Source organism: Leuciscus leuciscus (genome assembly GCF_965113295.1).
Source record: "Leuciscus leuciscus genome assembly, chromosome: 5".
NCBI classification, from domain to species: domain Eukaryota; kingdom Metazoa; phylum Chordata; class Actinopteri; order Cypriniformes; family Leuciscidae; genus Leuciscus; species Leuciscus leuciscus.
In genome coordinates, this window is record NC_138729.1 from 28,079,920 (window position 1) to 28,098,485 (window position 18,566).

General features: G+C 40.0%; 1 protein-coding gene across 1 annotated transcript in view; it reads left to right on the forward strand.

The window, feature by feature from the left end:
- The first annotated feature begins 1,630 nt into the window (after positions 1–1,630).
- LOC309498406 (insulin receptor substrate 1) overlaps positions 1,631–18,566 on the forward strand; it is a 19,204-nt gene continuing 2,268 nt past the window's right edge. Inside the window, exons 1-2 of the mRNA XM_082169127.1 lie at positions 1,631–2,890; positions 5,067–8,246. Coding sequence (XP_082025253.1) covers positions 2,539–2,890; positions 5,067–8,246 — 3,532 coding nt within the window. The 5' untranslated portion in view covers positions 1,631–2,538. The remainder of the gene's footprint in view (positions 2,891–5,066; positions 8,247–18,566) is intronic.

Below are 18,566 nucleotides of genomic sequence, written 5' to 3' on the forward strand. Positions count from 1 at the left end.
GGACCGGAGTCCGTAGGTCTAAGAAAAATTAGTAAGCATGCAGAAAAACATGATCCTCAAAGAAAGAAAGAAAGAAAGAAAGAAAGAAAGAAAGAAAGAAAGAAAGAAAGAAAGAAAGAAAGAAAGAAAGAAAGATGTCAGGGAAAAACTGTCCTGAGATATCAACCCGATCTCCGCAGTAGGCCATTTGAAATCAGTAAAATCAAAAGTGACCGCTGTCAGATTCTCCGTTTAGAAGCCGTTCTGCCTTTTGTACATTTACAAGCCCATATATGGGAAGCCGGAAGCTGCGCGCGCCATACGTGAACTTGGAGCATTTTCGTGGATTTGGAGATTTATCGCATCTGTCAACAAGATGCGTCCTATGTAATAGAGGACAGAGGAAAAATAAAGAGACCAAAAAGCGTCAGGACTAGCAAAGCAGCAATATGAGAATGAACACTAGCCTAGTAAAGATTTTCTTCCCAGAAGTTAGGTGAGCGCTTGAGTGGCTTGATAAGCGCATGCCGAATTGCTTTGCTTGTTATTAAAGATGGGGTGGTAGTAGATTTTAGGGGAAAGTTACCATGTTCTTTAACAGCACTATGTAAAATGAAAATTTAACTATGTAGGCCTATTAAAATAATGTAGCAAAATGTTTTCCTCTGTGGATTTTTCGCACTATTCAAAGGCTATCTCATGTTGTGTTTCCTGCACTTGAAGCATAGGCGTAATTTGCGGGTGGGACGGGTGGGACATGTCCCCACCACTTTTTGCCAGGGTCGATATTGTCCCCATCACTTTTTAAAACATCTCGCGCCACGAATGTACCAATTCTACAAATAAATAAAACATCTCCAGTTAACTGGCAGAGCATTCATTTCGTTCGTTTTTTAAATAAAAGACGATCTAGTGCTCAAATGTGTTTTTTAAATCAAGTGATCAAAGTGCTCGTTGGCGCTGTGATCAGTGGCGCGGATACAGTGTTTTCGGTGGACCGCACTGTCTTCACTCGGACGCGCGCTTCAGTCCGTTGCGGATACTCTCTATTCGTTCTGGTGAAATCACAAAACATAATGCACACAAACGTGCCCCTGCTTGATATACAACCACTGATGAACATAAACGGTTTTGATGAGAAAAAAAAAAATTATATGAAAAAAAAAAAAAAAAAACTATGCGAGAGCAGATTAGAACCCAGAACCTCTGGCACGGTTGGCGAAAGTTCTACCACTGGACCATTAAGATACACGTTAGTCAAGCAGCGGATACATATATCAGGTTACATCTCATTAAACGACAAATTAAACCCCATGTAGCCTACTATTTAAATCGATTGAAGGTCATCGTAATGTTATTGTTCATATATCTGATTTAGCATTTTATTAGCAACCCCCCCACCCCACCCCACCTGTCCCACCCACTTTTTAAAACAAAGTTACGCCAATGACTTGAAGAAATTATTTGACATTAGCCTACATGTATTAATTTTGTTTTCTTACACACGTAAACGTGTTAGTTAAAAAGATCTTGAGATCTCATCATTTTATTACAGTTTAAGTCCCAATACACAACTGGAACAAGCAAAGACTGTGTTGGTGGCGCTTCGTGGCCTATATTCTACTATGGACTATAGGCCTATACCCTATCTTACTAAATTGGTCGTTTTTGGCTGAAATATTAACTGTTTCATGTTCCTGTTTTAAATAGAACGTTTATATGCAAACTGCAGAAAGAAATATTGCATCCGCATTATTGTCTTGATACGGGAGAAAACTGTCAAATGAGTTGCGTCTTATTACACTGACACAAAAACATTGCAAAAGGCAACCAACAGGTGTCGCAAACGCCTCACCATGAATGATGCACTAGCGCAAGAGACTTGCCAATGACAGTGGAGAGGGGGATTCCGCATTTAATAATTAAAAAATGCAATAGCCTACTACGTGAAAATTAGAATCATGTGTATATTTTCCATTTAAAAATTATTCAAAAAAATAATTCCGACATGCATTCCTTTTAAATGTCCATATCCAGACTGGCAGTTAAAAGAAACCCTTAATGTGGAATATAAAATATGGCACAAGAAATGTGTTCATTAAACCTTGAGGATGTTTGTATCTTTTAACGAATCCATATGCAGACTGAACACTGAAATCAGTGCAGTCTCAGTTCCGTTCTGTGTACACCGTGTAGCCTATGAACTGGCATTAACGGGTTTACCAGTCTCGTGCAGGCAGAGGGTGGCATTCGAGGTAGAGCTGTACAGTAAACAATTTTGGTACGCTTGCAATGATACACAGCAGAACCGCATGCTAGTGCAGACGTCGCATGCCGCATGTGCACGCCTGTCAGTGGAGCCTGGCTGCACAAAACCATACAAGCTGGACCAGGAGGAAAACAATCTCAAGCGCTTATTTGGGCTCTCCTCGAGGGCTCATGATTGCATGATGAGAGAGAAGAGGACTGCTGCTATCATGAACGAATGTAAAACATAACACAGATTTTAGGCAGGCATTGGTGGATAAAAAAAAAAAAAACCAAGCAACTCGCCCAGCAATGGAGAACCAGGCGGCGATGGAGCAGCAGAGCTACGAGGACGTGCGGAAAAGCGGTTATCTCCGCAAGCAGAAATCTATGCACCGGCGCTTTTTCGTTCTCCGGGCTGCATCGGAGCAGGGCCCGGCCAGACTAGAATATTATGAAAACGAAAAGAAATTCCGAAGCAAATCACCAGTCCCAAAGAAAGCAGTGAACCTAGACTCTTGCTTCAACATCAACAAACGGGCAGATTCAAAGAACAAGCACATGATAGTGCTGTATACCCGCGGGGAGAGCTTTGCCATAGCCGCGGACACTGAAGAGGTCCAAAACGAATGGTACCAGGCCATGCTGGATCTACAGTGTAAATGTGAGTCAGAAATTATGTTGTACCCTTGAGTCGAATTCGTGAATGACCTGTCTTTCGCATATATGCTGCAGCATCATAGACCTTGGTGGTTGTAGTTTCTTAACCTGCCCATCAACTTGCGTGTTGATGATGGGAGCCCCCTTGGCTTCAGAGGATCTATTTTTGCGAAGCCGTTTGGATTCAAATGCACGTTCTACCCCACCCGTCTGTTTAATGTAGCCACCACACCTGGAAATGTGGACGCAAGCGGTATTAAAATGGCCATGATTACGGTGCATGCTTTGTAGAACCATAGGCTTACAATGCATCCATGAATAGACAAGTTCATATTTTTATTTTTATTGAATTGTTTAGAGAAAATCGAGATGTACTATTCGAACGCTCTCATCACTAGACATAACTACTATAGCGCGTAGTGCGAGAGTGGCGCATTGTGCAAGCGCTGCTGCAGCGCTCAGGAGTCAGTACTGTTTTTGTTTTCTACACATTTGTGCATGTTGTACGTGTAACCTACATTTCTGTCATAGCGATTCTGCCGGGGAGGGGAGCCGCGGCAGCCGTGCGTGTTTATTGGAATACGGGTCTCCTCTTGCCCCATCCCTCGTGTTTTGGTAGAACATGACCCCCGCCACTGAATGAACCGAGTTGAACAGCAGGCCATCAGTGATGATATAGACATTAGTTGCCGAGCAAGCGATTCTATAAGCCTTCCTCGGTTTAATTTGGATCCGTAAAGGCTATAATGGATTTACTTGGCTGTAGTGTTTGTATCTAGCAACTGCACGGAGATCATCTCTTTTTCCATTTTTTTACAAGAAGGCAACGAAATGTGCAACATTGGTCAGATAAATGCAACCGATAAATGGCATGCAAACAGCGGCCACATCAGTTTTATATTATACACTAATATACATTATATTATGCAACCGTTTATATTGTACATTAACCTAACCAGTCAAAAATTGCTCTGACCTGGGCTGGTTGGTTTGATCGGCACAGTGCTACTTTACATTTACATTTACATTTAGTCATTTAGCAGACGCTTTTATCCAAAGCGACTTACAAATTAGGACTAATTTAAGCGAGTCATCATAAAGAGGCAAAAAACAACAACAACACAAGAAGTGCTCAAAATACGAAGTTCAGGTATTATTCAGAGTAGCATAAGCCTGATAAGTGATGTTTCAAAGGGAAAAACATCGTTTTTTTTTTTATTTTTTTTAAAAAATTTTTTATGAGGTTAAGTGCTCACGGAAGAGATGGGTTTTTAGCTGTCTTTTGAATGTTGTCAGGGATTCTGCATTCCGGATGAGGGTGGGGAGAGCGTTCCACCAGCATGGAACTGTGAATGAGAATGTTCTGGAAAGTGATTTTGTGGCTTTCTGTGATCGTTCTTTCTCGTTCTTCTGACTTTCTCGTTCTTAACTAAAAGCTGTCACGAAAATGTAACAACATTTTGACCCTATGTCCCTCTCAAAACGTGAAGAGGTAATGACCATTTTTCATCCACTCCAAAGCTTAAATCTTATAAAATAATGTAGAGAAATAATAAATAAAAATAATAATAATGTTTACCTCTACTGACACACGCTTATAAAACACACACACACACACACACACACACACACACACACACACACACACACACACACACACACACACACACACACACACACACACACACACACACACACACACACACACACACACACACAATGTGGTGAAGTATAATTAAACAAAATAATTTGTGAATTACATAATAAAATAGCATGTTTTCATGCCATTCTTTTAAAAAGATAACATTGGGTAAGAGGAGCAACATAATCTTAACATTTTGCTCTAAATATATTGGAAATATAGTGAAATATAGTATTTTACACGACTTAAATTGTAAATAATATTTTTTTCCACTATTACAATTCTACTCCAAACTTGAATGATGTGACCAACAAGTGACTTTTTTATTTATATTAGTGTGGCTTAATAACACAAAACTTCCTTTGACTAATAGTGTGCTGTGGACATTTTTGGACATATTTTTTTGTGACAATTCTGAGTGGAAATGTCTCTATTGACACAATCAGCACAGTACTACATACTTTACAATTTATTTAAATATATCCATGTTTATTACATTTTTATATTGTGTTTCTATCTTTTTATTTTGCATCTGCAGGTAAGACTCCTGATGAGTGTGGCAGTGGAGGAGACTGTGAACTGCCTTCCCCTGGCCCTGCCTTTAAGGAGGTCTGGCAAGTTAAAGTCTGGCCAAAAGGTTTGGGCCAGGCCAGGAATCTAGTTGGAATCTACAGACTTTGCTTAACGGACAAAACAGTCAACTTTGTCAAACTCAACTCTGATGTTGCAGCTGTGGTCCTCCAGCTGATGAATGTCCGACGCTGTGGCCACTCAGAGAACTTCTTTTTCATTGAAGTGGGTCGTTCTGCCATGACAGGCCCTGGAGAATTCTGGATGCAAGTAGAGGATTCAGTGGTGGCACAGAACATGCATGAGACCCTTCTTGAGGCCATGAAGGCTCTAAGTGAAGAGTTTCGTCAAAGAAGCAAATCCCAAACTGTTGGTGTGAGCTGTGGAGGAGGAACTGCCTCTAACCCTATCAGTGTACCCTCTAGACGACACCACCCAAATCTACCACCTTCCCAGGTTGGTTTTTCCAGACGTGCTAGAACGGAAACCCCTGGAGTCTCGAACACCAACACGTCTCCAACTCCACGGCATGGATTTTCTAGGTCACGGACAGCCAGCATTGGGGCTCGTACAGAGGATGGAGGTGGCAGAGCAACGGCACTCAGCACAAGTCCGAGTCTCAATGGTTCATCCTGCTCAACTACCCCAACCCTGAGGCCTAAACCCACACGAGCACCCACTCCAGCGAAGATCACCCTCAGCCTAGCACGATACACCCCAAATCCTGCACCTTCCCCAGCCCCCAGCCTCTCATCCAGCTCTGGTCATGGGTCAGAATGTGGGTTAGGTGGAGCTGCCTTTGGAACTGTGCCCATCTGCACTTATGCTCGAATTCCTCAGAGAGTGTCCATGTCAGGATCACCCAGTGATTATGGTTCCTCAGATGAGTATGGCTCCAGCCCCGGAGAGCACTCCCTGCTTGCCGCAGGGCTCCCTGGTGCCCTTGTTGAAGGTAGAGCCAGTTATATCCTGATGGGTCACAGAGAAGGGTCTCACAAACGTGTTCATGGACGCAGGGTTCTTCGTCGTTCATCTAGTCGCGAGTGTGAGGCTGACCGCAGGCTGCTCAGCAAGCGTGCTTCCTTACCCCCCACCTCTACCCAGGAGCGTTTGGTCCCAAACCGCAGGGAGGAGGAAGAAGAGGATGAAGAAGACTATGCAGTGATGTCACGCAGTGCAAGTAGAGAGTCTTTCACTTCACGCCGAGGCTCAGGGGGTTCAGCTACAACATCATTGGTGCAGGAAAACTCAGCAGATAAAGGGGTCAGTACTAAAGGGGGACCTGAAGACTCCTCAATTGAGAGTGGCTACATGTCCATGTTGCCAGGTGTTACAGCTCCTCCTGCTTCATTGTCACTATCAGTTTCTGGTTCAGATGTAGTGCCAAAGGGTGGAGATGAATACATGGCCATGACTCCCAATAGTAGTGTCTCACCCCCTCAACAAATCCGCCTACCCATTAATGAGGGCTACATGATGATGTCTCCTAACAGTAGCTGTTCACCAGACTTGCATGGCCTGAGTGGATGCATTTGGGGCAGCAGGGGCAGCATGGAGAGTCGGGCAGGCAGCGACTACATGAACATGTCACCTATTAGTGCCAGGTCAGCTTGCAGTACTCCTCCATCACACCCAGAGCAGCAACCACAGCAGCCAAAGATGGTCTATTCTTATTTTTCGCTGCCACGTTCATATAAACACACTGCCCTCTCAACCCGTTTTGAAGATGATCTGGATAGGGTTTGTATGGGTAGAGGTGAAGCTGGAGGAAAGGTTGGTTACCATTGTGGAGGGGACACACCTGTGGGCTCAGGTGGTGGTGGACAACTCTCTCTGTCCTCATCCTCTTTCTCCTCTAGTTCAGCTAGCAGTGAAAGCCTTGAAGACAGGTCGTTGTCTCTGTCTGTTGGTGGAGTGGGAAGAGCAGCCAGACTGACCACAGGACACAGGGTAGGGGGAGCTCACCCCAAAGTTTCAGCCCAACACCATCACCAGCAGAAATGTGGGCCAGGTTTTCAGAAACAGGGTCATTTACAGCCAAGAAAGGACAAGTTGTCCAACTTTTTTGTGGATATGTCCAAAGCCAATACGTTGCCGAGAGTCAGGGAGACTTTGCTCCCAACTCCATCCTTGAGCCCTGGAGAGTATGTGAGCATTATTTATCAGGGTGAGCGAAGAGGACATAACAAGAGGAGGACTACAGCTGAACCAGGGAACTCCATGGCACAAGGACAACAAAGAGCCTTTCATCGACCACAGCCATGTCAAGGTGGTTCTGCCAACCTTCCCCGGAGCTTCTCAGCACCCCTCTCCACCTCTATCTCTTTATCCTCTGAATATGTGAACATGGACTTAGGTAATTCACCTTCTCTCACTCCTCTCTCTTCTTTTAAACCTGCTCCAAAGGTCAGAGAGGAGATCAGCAGAGCTCCTCATGTAAAACAAGAAGTAGAAATGGGACTCAGGAAGAGCAGCATGACAGGCTTGACATCTACAGATGTCACTGCTGCACCTTTTACAGACTATACTGAGATGAAATTTGGACTGGATGGAGATAAAACATCCATGTCCCCTAAACCTGGCCAAACACCTCTACCATCCTCCATGGAGCAGGAGCATAAAATGAATTATCCCTCACCCAAAGCTTTTTCAAATGTGGATCAGGGTGCCCGTCTAGTGAGGGCGGAATCATCAGCAAGAAGGCGGCATCGCTCTGAGACATTCATAGCACCTCCAACTCTCAACCTCTCCCCCTCTGCTTCCCCTTCTCCTTTTCCTGAAACACCACATTGTGGTCCACCACGACAGCAGGGATTAGAGAACAACCTGTGGTCTAATAATAAGCCACCCTCTCCACAGTGTGCCAGCCCTGGAGTGGCAACTCTTCCTGCTGCTCAGGCATCTTCCTTAAACCTGGAGCAAGGCCTGAACTACATTGATTTAGACTTAGTCACTAAGGAGAATCAAACCAGTGTGGATGGACCTTCTGGCCCTCACTCATTTTTCTCTCCTGTAGTTGGAGGGTTGACTGGGGGATTGGGTGGAGCAGGAGGAAACACCACCTCCAACATCAACACATATGCCAGCATTGATTTCATCAAATCGGATGAATTGAGAGTTCATCAGAGCAGCAGGAAGGACAGCAAAGGTAAAAGCACTGTACACTACTAAACTTTATTTGCACCATTACTGAAGCCCAATTCATGTTTGCCTTTCCATACTGTTACCATTTAGTTTTTCAAAGTATTAATCTCTGGTTTTCTCAAAACTGCAATGGTGTTCTCATAGAACATTATTAGTGGTATCACCTCTCACATAAATCTCCTTATCAGAATAATAATGCTTATAAAGTAACAATATTCCATATCAACATATGATTCAAACATTCATTCAAGACTCATGTAATTATTTTTTATTTGTTATTCAGTGGATTTGTGTTAGAAATGACAAAATATTTCCTGCTGTGCTCAGAGTGATGGTAATGGGCTTTTCAGGGGTAATTTTGGGGCCTCACTCCTCTCTTTTGATATAGAACAATAGTAAATATTGTTAAGAGGGCGGGCTAGTTCTGCTCTCTGCCTGTTTCCATTTGTGAAGTGGAGGTGGAGTAAAAGAAGAATCTGACAGCTTTTGCGTTGTATTAACCACAGATCATTTTGGTTGTTGGTTTTGAGTGTGTGTTTGTTACAGTTTATGAATGCATGATAAGGGCAGTGTGAGTGAGTACAGACATATGTGTGTGTGTGTGCCTGTGATGTGTGTGGATTGAGAATATAGCATATTTGTGGCTTATCTAAGGGTTTATAAGGGATACCTCTGAGCAGCCCTGTATCCGCATATATATTTAACTCACTGTGATTGTAGATAATTATGGCTATTTAACTTCAGTCTAGCTGAAAATGTTCCTGAATGTGGTTCTGCTTCTACTCATCTCTCTCCTATTTTCTCTTTCTCCTTTTCTTCTTCTGTCTTTCATCTTGACCTTCTATCTCTCTCAGTAACATACAGACTCTCTGCAAGAATGTGCTCTAACTTCTAATCTTTATTAAATGTTTTACATTTGGCAGATGCTTTTATCCAAAGCAACTTACATTGCATTTCAAGGTACACATTTTTACATTCTTATCAGTTATTGCTTTCCCTGGGAATCGAACACATGACCTTGGTGTTGCAATCGCCAATGCTCTACTGTTTGAGGTACAGGAAACCTATTAGCTGTAAATTGCGACTAAGGACATGATTTTCATATGTAATTCACTTCAAGCTCTGTGACATGCCATTGATCACAGAACTGGTGCATCGTTGTCTTAAAACGACTAGTCAGACGAGTGGCTTCTTTTGATTTTATGATAGGCTTCAGGTCAGTGTTATCCAGTGGTTCTCAACCCTGCACTTTCTCGATCCCTGTCTGCATAAATTTGAATGTTCACCCAAAATGTCTTAATTAAGCTGCTGTATGCAAAGTTTTGCTGTTAAATTATCATTGCTGATTGTGCAGAAAGACAACTATATTGATTTTCTCAAAACGTTTAAACACAATGGGCCCTATCCAGCGCAGGACTTAGGGGGCTGGGGGCCCCTGGGCTTGAGTTAATGTTTGGGCCCTACTTACGCTACATTATAGATTAGCACAAATTACACAAGAATTAAAATATGCTTTGAGGTTCCTAGAACAATTAATATGCAACATGCTTATAGTCTAAGTTTAGTGGTAGGCTAATATTAAATAGTAATTATAATACAATACAACAGGATGTGCTCTCTCAGTTGAGAGAAGATCAAAATAATAAATAATAAAGCCAAGTGATGAACAGTATTTTTTAAATTCATTGTCATATGGCTATTGTTACCAAATAAAAGGAAGTCGGTATCAATAAAATCCATTTTTGGATTTACACATAGGCTGTTTAGACATGGCATATATGGATTTACACAGCAAATTATAATTGCATGTTTCATGTTTCAACAGATTCATGTTTTAAATGTAACATTTTATTGTAGAAATATTAAATGATTGAAATAAATGAAATGTCTACTTTTTAACTATGAAACTAACACCGCCAGTAGGTGGCGGCAAGTCTCCAAAAAGGGCCCTTATCATACACCTGGCAATATGCAAATGTTTTTTGCTAGTTTCAGCCCGGCGCATTTTATAATTTTCACGATCTGCGCCACGTTGTTTAAATAGCAAATGCATTTGCGCCCATTGGTGCACCGCCATGTAAATAGCGAATCCGCCATAGCGCGACCGCAACTGGCTTTTAAAGGGAATGGGAGATGAGACTCTGATTGGTTTATTGCATGTTACGCCCAAAACACACCCATTACTCATTAAGAGAATAGGGACAACCCTTTTAGACCATGCGCTGGGACCATGCACTTTTGGAATCCAAAAGTGGATTCAGACACGCCCTAAGTGCACTTGCTCCGTGCGCTTTAGACCATGTGCTTATATCGTTAAAATAATGCCCTATGTGTTCAACATTGCTCTGATTGTTTAAGGAGCCCAGCATGGCAACATTGACTCAACCACTGGTTTTGAGGGCAAGATTACCTATTTTTCCAAACAATACGCTGATTTCACACAGCCGTTATTTTGAAATCGAAAGCGAGGCTCCGGTGGGAAGAAAACCGGAAGTGTCGCCTTTAATCACAGGAGAGGCGTGAATGCGATGGCGTATTGTTGTGTTTAATGATGTTGTGTCAATTCTAAAAATGTACATACATTTCTTTCATACTTTAGACTATATACAGTGAAATTCATTTATAAATAAAATAATTTTTTTATATATAATTCAGAATGTAAAAAAAGAAGCAGGAATGAACTATATATATATCCTATATTGAATAGTAACATCCAATAGTGTAAATCGCGGCAGCAGCTTCAGGTTGGTAATCCAAGGCATTGTTGTTTATCTTTACTTCCGGGCTTCTTCCCACCGGAGCCTCACTTTCGATTTCAAAATGGCGGCTGCGTGAAATCAGCGTATAGTAGATGGAGGAAGTGTTTTCTAAACAGACATTTTATTTGCAATTCCATTTGGTGCTGCAAGTGGAACAGAAATTGCACAATGCGATTTAATTTAAGTTTTCTGTAGAAAAAGTGAGTGGTGCTTGCCCATGCAGAAGTTGCTATCACAATGCTATACTAGGGCATGTTAAAGTATTCTGAGTGTGTTTTGCAGTGCATGCACCACTAATTATTTTAACAAAGTGTCCAATCTTCCATAACTCGTATATCTCAGATTTGCTGAACAAAGATTTAGAGTCATTCAAAACTTTAAAAAAAGAAAGAAAGAATGTCAAGGTAGTATCCTTGACTGTTCAATTTAGTTCAGCATTCTGAAAACCATCTTATGCAAACTACTTACCATCAGAGTGGAAAGTGAGCGGAGGTGATTCAAAAACAAGGGTATTGGACAAGACTAATAGTATGAAAGACAAAGAAATGTTTTTAGTGGGTGAAAGAAAGATGACACCAGAGAACAAAAGAATAGACTGTCAGAGAAAATATGGCCTCAGAAAGACAGTAAGGTTAAGACTAGATTGAGAGAGAAAGATTAACAGAGACAGACAAGAAGTCAGAGCGTCAATGCAGGTATTGTGTGACTCAAAGTGACGCTCTGAAGGCTTTACCTCATACAAACCCAGTCACCACAGTGGTGCTAAGAAGAGGGGAATCTGCTCCAACTCAAAGCTGTCTAGACAAAGCAGGTTGTTGTAGGTCAGAGGATCTGTAATCTAGCTGACCCATCAGCAGCCCTGAGGAGAAGACATTCCTTTACAGTGGTCTAAGGAAGGGCATTTACTCACACTAGCATTATTGCATGTCAATGTATGTGTGTCTTTTGTGTATGTGCAGTGAATCATTACATTACCATTCAAGTGGAATTATCATTCACGAGTTCAGGCTTTATTTAGGCTATATTTAGCCTATATGGAATTTTCTATTCTAAAAAAGAATTTAAAAAGATTCAAATAAATAAATAAAATGAGTAAATAAATAAATAGTGCATCTAACAATACAGTAATGAGTAGGGTAAAAAACATAGGCTAATAATGTAGCTGCTTTAAAGACAATATTTTCCAAATATATTTTAGATTTGTTTTAAAAAAAACCCGATATACTCACATGATGAGGGACATATTCGGGGGTCCATGGCATCTGAAAGACTGAAAAGCAGATTGTCTAGGCTGCTTATTCCATACAACAAAAGTGAATAGGTAATGGGCTTGTCAAGCTTTGAAGGCACAATATGTAAGATTTTTGCATGAAAATATCCCAAAACCACTAGCACAGTGTTAAATTTTGTTCACTTGTGTAATACTTACATTGTCCCAAATGTTTCCAACAATGTTTGTTTAAATCCAGAGAAATTTGCAGTTTTAACCATTGTAATGTCCCTCCTCATAGCGTCACCTGTCAATGGTGGCATGTTCACGTTATCCTCGGTTTCCACTTTTACTGCTCATGAAAAAATGCATAAGTAGTTGTTGTAGCGTCTAGCACGCTACTCTTTTGTTGTTTCACACAGTCATCATGGACCACAATTATTCGTTATCGTTTGCAGCAGGTTCTGTCGCCAAAAATAACTTCAAGAAACGTAAACGTACTGGTGAATCAAATGACCCAAGAAGAGTTTTGGACAAGAGGAGAAATAAAACAAGGATCAAACACTGTTTAATAAGTCTGGTGAACAGCTCTATAGCAGTGTAATTATCTATGTGTTATACATAAATAGTAAGCCTTTTTGCAAATGCTGTGGGTACTTTTAGAATGATTGTTTTGAACACTTAAAACTCTGCTGCTTTACCACCACTTCATTCAACACATTAAGTGACATGTAGTAGTAATTTAGCATGAAACTTTTTGTTACTTGCGGCTAATTCATTAGAATGATATAAAATCTTTATTTCATTACCTCATCCATGAGCATGATTTGTAAGCCCCGTCAGACTGATTTCCATCGGCAGTGGAGGTGAAGATGACAAATCCCATCATTCCTCGCTCCTTCACATCAAGCTACGCCTTTGTTATTGTTTTGAATATGCAACCTCTAGCTGCGAAAATTAAATACTGTGCCTTTAAGAAGTTATTTACTGAAAATTTCATTCTAGCCATCTCTGCTGCCATTACAGTGAAAATGTCTTTGTTTTCCTGAAGCACAGCAACATTCACTAACTAACAGTCTGTGACTCACTCTGAGGCTCTGGCCTTTGAACTTAATGCAGTTGTTTTTGAGTGTACTGTTAATATACATGCTTGACCATTTGAAGGATATAGTTTTAAGTTTTAAGCCTGAATTATTCCAATTCAAGCCTATAACCTTTTAACGCTTGCTTTTGTAGTGTAAGTGAGAAGATCTGATGCTTATTTTGGACTTTTGATTTGTCCTATACGTCAAAGGAAGACACTCATCCGTTTCGTTTCCTTAGTGACACTAATGAGAGTGTTGTTCGTTTTCTCCCCCCTGCTTGTCTTTCTTTCTCTCTGTCTCTGCTTGTCAGCCAAAGCTCAGCTCCCATCCTCTCCAAGCCTTTAATAGTATCACACACATACATACACACTCGTTAGGGTCGAGGTCTGCAAAGGTGTAAAATCTAGAGTGACAGTCACAGGCCCTCAACCAACCACTTGCTTCTGCCAAACACTTTACCTTATTGAACATCTCAGCCAGCTAATCAAGGTCTTCCCTGCTGGAAAATCCAGCATGAATTCCAAGTTGGTCCAGGCTGGTTTATGCTGGTTAGAGCTGGTATAGTGCTGTTCTAGCTGGTGGACCATGCAATTCTCAAGCAAAACTTAGCTGGATTAGCTGGAATTGCTGGTCCACCTGCACATCCGCTTCCCATACTGGTAACCAGCAACCAGCATCCCATGCTGGTCTCTGCATGCAAAAAACATACCTTATGCTGGTGACCAGCAATGCAGGAGTTCTCAGCCGGGCTTTAAAATCACTGACAGGTTTGTTAAAGCCAAGTTGTAAATGTGTAAATATTCTAGTAATGTTCTGTTACTGTTCTAGTGCATAAAAAACAATGTCCATAATTAAGTTATCCAGGAGGATTTTAAGAACTTGTGCTTGTGCCTACCGTGATAGACAATAATCCAATGAATTCACCTTTTGAAATCCTAAGATTTTCATTTTCAGTCTAGACACTCAACCATTAAGACAATAATGGACAGAGGAAATATTTCTATTTATGTTAAGCAAACACAATACATATAAATAAATATATAATGTATATATGTGTGTGTATGCATATGGGTGTATGTGTGTGGGTAGGTGCTTGTCTGCAGGGAGATTATGGTTAACTCAAGTGGGTGTACGGAGAGCAGCACCAATTGATCTGTCTGCTGTTAACAAACCATCCACACACATACTGTCACACACAAACACTCACTCATCCACTCAGAGCATAGGAGTGGGTATAGGCATAGTTAGACTGATAGTTTAGAGGATGAGAAAGAGAGAATTGTATTGCATGTGTTTACACTACTAATATTATAAGGTAGAGAGAGAGAGAGAGAGAGAGAGAGAGATTAATTTCATTGCTCTTGAGAGTCTGTGGCAATTCATACACTAAGGTGAAGGTGGCAGCTGGCCAGTTCATACACAGCAAATTTGTGGGGCCCGTCCAAGAACCATGAGATGGGCCCCGCTAACAACTAGTGATGTCACAAATCAGCATTTCTATTGGGAGATAAAATATCATTGCTGATGGAGACAATGATGTTGGTTTGAGCAATATGTTTTTTTTGTCTTTTCTGTACATCACTGAAATAGCTAGATTTAGACATTGAAATAGGCATTTATTCGATCAAAAATAACTGTTTTCTGTTTGAATATATTTAAAAATGTATTTTATTCCTGTGATGGCAAAGCTGAATTTTCAGCAGTCATTCATTATTCCAGTCTTCAGTGTCACATTATCCTTCAGAAACCACTCTGATATGCTGACAATTATTGTCATTATTAAAAAACAGTTGTGCTGTTTAATATTTTTTATTTTATTTGAAATTTTACATTTATGTGAAACAAATGTATCTACTATCAGCTTTGATCAATTCAATGCATACTTTCTGAATAAAAGTTTTTAAAAGTATAAAAGTATTTAGTATTTATAAAAAATTAAAAAAATCAAACTTCTAAATGATAGTGACTATCTTAAATGCATCTTAAATGCAGCTGCTCTAAACACCAATCTAGCTGTAATATAGTTGGCTTAATGCACATATACTCAAGCACACTCAACGACCTGTTTGTTTTCTCTCTCTCTCTCTCTCTCTCTCTCTCTCTCTCTCTCTCTCTCTCTGCCTTTTAAACTTAAGTCACACTCTGCTTGGCAAGTCCTCTCTCAGATCCATACAACATTCTCTATCACATTTTTTCCTTACACACACCTCCCAAAGTACATAAACAGATCCAAATACATGGACACAGCTCTCTGCTTGTCTCTTTGAGTGTGTCTCTGTCATGTCTGTTCTGTCTCTTTGGCAATGACTCATGACTATGTTGGTCTGTTAGAGAGGAGAGGGAGCCACCGGGATGGAGAGAAAATATGGGGATGTTGTGATCCAGATCAGAGTAAGCCTTTTAGTTTATAGTCAACTGAATGTGTTTCTCTATTACTCAAGATGTTTCACTCCTCTTCCAAGTTCAAGTTGTTTTATGAGGCATGGGGAGTCACACTTTGTGCATATATTGTATGTACAGAATTGATCTATTCACTCTTTAGCATATCAGTGGTGGAACATTCCCATAGGTTCAATTTGTGCACTGTAATTTTTTTTTTAAATGACGGTACGAAAGTTTACACAAATACGGTAGCAAAATTTTAGGTTTTACAGGACTTAAATGTATGTTAAAAACCATCAAAAGGATTTAAATTTATGGTAACAAAAAAACATCAGCTGTGGTTGCCAGTATTTTACTGTAAAAAATACAGTAGCAACATTTGAGGTTTTACGGGACTTAAATTTATGGCAAAAAAACTTATATTTCATTACCTGATATAAAACACCATCCCACTAAAGTCCTAATCTGCTTTATACAGGTGATAACCACAATAATAATACAGGTGGTAAAACAGAAAACCACATGATGATGGAAGCTCACCACAATTAGCTTTCTACAAGCTGAGGTATATAAAGAAGGTGCACAGTGTCATAAATACAAAACACCGTCATGGTGACACACGACTCTAAAATAATGCAATAAACATTCATTAAATAACATTAGATGTAACAAAGCCATAATGTACATAACTGATAACAAAAACTAAGAAGAAACATAATTATTTGAATGAAATAACATCAAATGTGGAGCTTCATGCAGGGAATTCTGGGAATTCCATTTTAGAGGAACAACAAGAACGGATATAGAAGAGACAAGCAGAAACACAAGAACTACAAGTGACTTCCAGCCACAGCCTTAGATAAAATCAACTGAAGATAAAATAAGACATTAAATCTCTCAAGATCTCAGAAGAGGAGGATTAAACGACCCCACAAACAGCATTACCAGCTTCACTTCTTACAAACCATGGTTGACTCCATTTCTGTCATACGCCTACAAAAGCTCTTATCGAGAATTAACAGAGGTTTAGATGTTGATGTTTTATTGAAAATATGTAATTTGAGTCACCGTTATGGTGATCAGTGTTTGCTTTAGTTGGGTTTTTCACCCTTGACTTTTTAACATTAAAAATGTAATATTACTACCATATTTTTGCAGTAAAGTACTTCAACCACAGCTGCCATACATTTTTTTACCATTCATTTATGTTCAATGCCATAAAACCTTAAATATTGCTTTTTACAGTGTATACATTTAACAGTATTTTACTGTAAAATTACATGAAATGCCCCAGGAGATCTATTATAATTTTTCACCGTATATAGTAAAGGATTAGGGAACATACCATAAACCAATTAACATGTTTTTTGTTTTCTGTGGCATTTTTACCTTTAAAATTAGGGAAAAAAATTACAGTGTGTGTTCCCATGACCTAATACTGCTGTGATTTACAGGATACTGAACTTGCATTGAACTCAGATTATTTGCTATATTTGACACTGTTAAATGTTTGTCTGCAATCACAATATCAGCCAACCTTCATGTCCCCATTCCATCACCATTACTTTTAAATGATTGATCAAATGTTATGGGAGTGAATTATTGCCTTGACAGTGAATCAGTCAGTCAGTTTTGGTGTTCAGTTAAATGCATTTAAAATGAACAAAACATTCAGAATGTTTTAATTCGAATTTCGACAGTGAGCAAACTTTTATGATTGCATTCATTTGATTCTTAATCTTCCTATTAGACTTGTAGTGTATCCTAGGCAAGAAAGATAATAATTACAAACTTTTTTTTCCACTAAATGACTTGCACCAAAAGTAACTTTTAAAGGAAATACATGCCTATATTTCCTGAACTACCTAAAATGTAATTATTAATAACTACAGGTGGCATCAGGGTGGTAGAGAGATATTAGAATCTAAAGACCTTTACCGGATTTAAATAATGTCATGCTTAGTCTTAGGGGTAAGTAAGTAATGATTAATAATACTTTGTATGATGCAAGACAGTAACCACACATTTAGGATTGTGGTAATAGTTTAAGAATTAGCCCTTGAAAAAGCTGCATTTTTACCACTAGTCCAAATTTTAGTGGGGTACATGTGTCACTTAATGGAGGTTGCAGACCTGGTACTTTGTAAAATGTGAGATAAAATATGAAATGTTCATGAAACTTCAACGTTAACCTCTTCCAATGGAATTATAGTTACAAGTTAAAAAAAAAAAATCCTGAATTCAAGGACAGTCTCTCTCAGAGTTTCCTGAGAATTTCTGTTCAGTGTGCATTCATGCACATTTAGACAGGGTGGAATCATTGACTTGTGTGTGAGTTTACACTGACTTTCACAGGGAGAAATGTTTGCAGTGCAAGCACTGTGTAGCTATTGCATTTGCAGTGTGTCGATTGTGTGTGAGGTGCCTCTCACTTGTCCGTTTACATACTGCACTACATCTTTGTCTGTGACCCTGTCTGGCCTATTTGTGCATAGACAGACGTGTGTGTGTGTGTGTGTGTGTGTGTGTGTGTGTGTGTGTGTGTGTGTGTGTGTGTGTGTGTGTGTGTGTGTGTGTGTGTGTGTGTGTGTGTGTGTGTGTGTGTGTGTGTGTGTGTGTGTGTGTGTGTGTGTGTGTGTGTGTGTGTGTGTGTTTGTTTGTGTGTGCGCGTGTGGGCACCGGTAATATGTGTAAATGCACACATTGCAATGCTGGCAGTAAAAAGGACAGAAATAGAGTACTTTGATGCTCTTTAAACATGTGCAGTGAAGAAAAAAAATTTGGAAATCCCATGGGACCTGTTCAATGATGCTTTTATACTGAGAATGGAGAAGAATATAAACGGAAAGAACAGCGACTCTTGAGTAAACAAAATAAAACAATCTAAG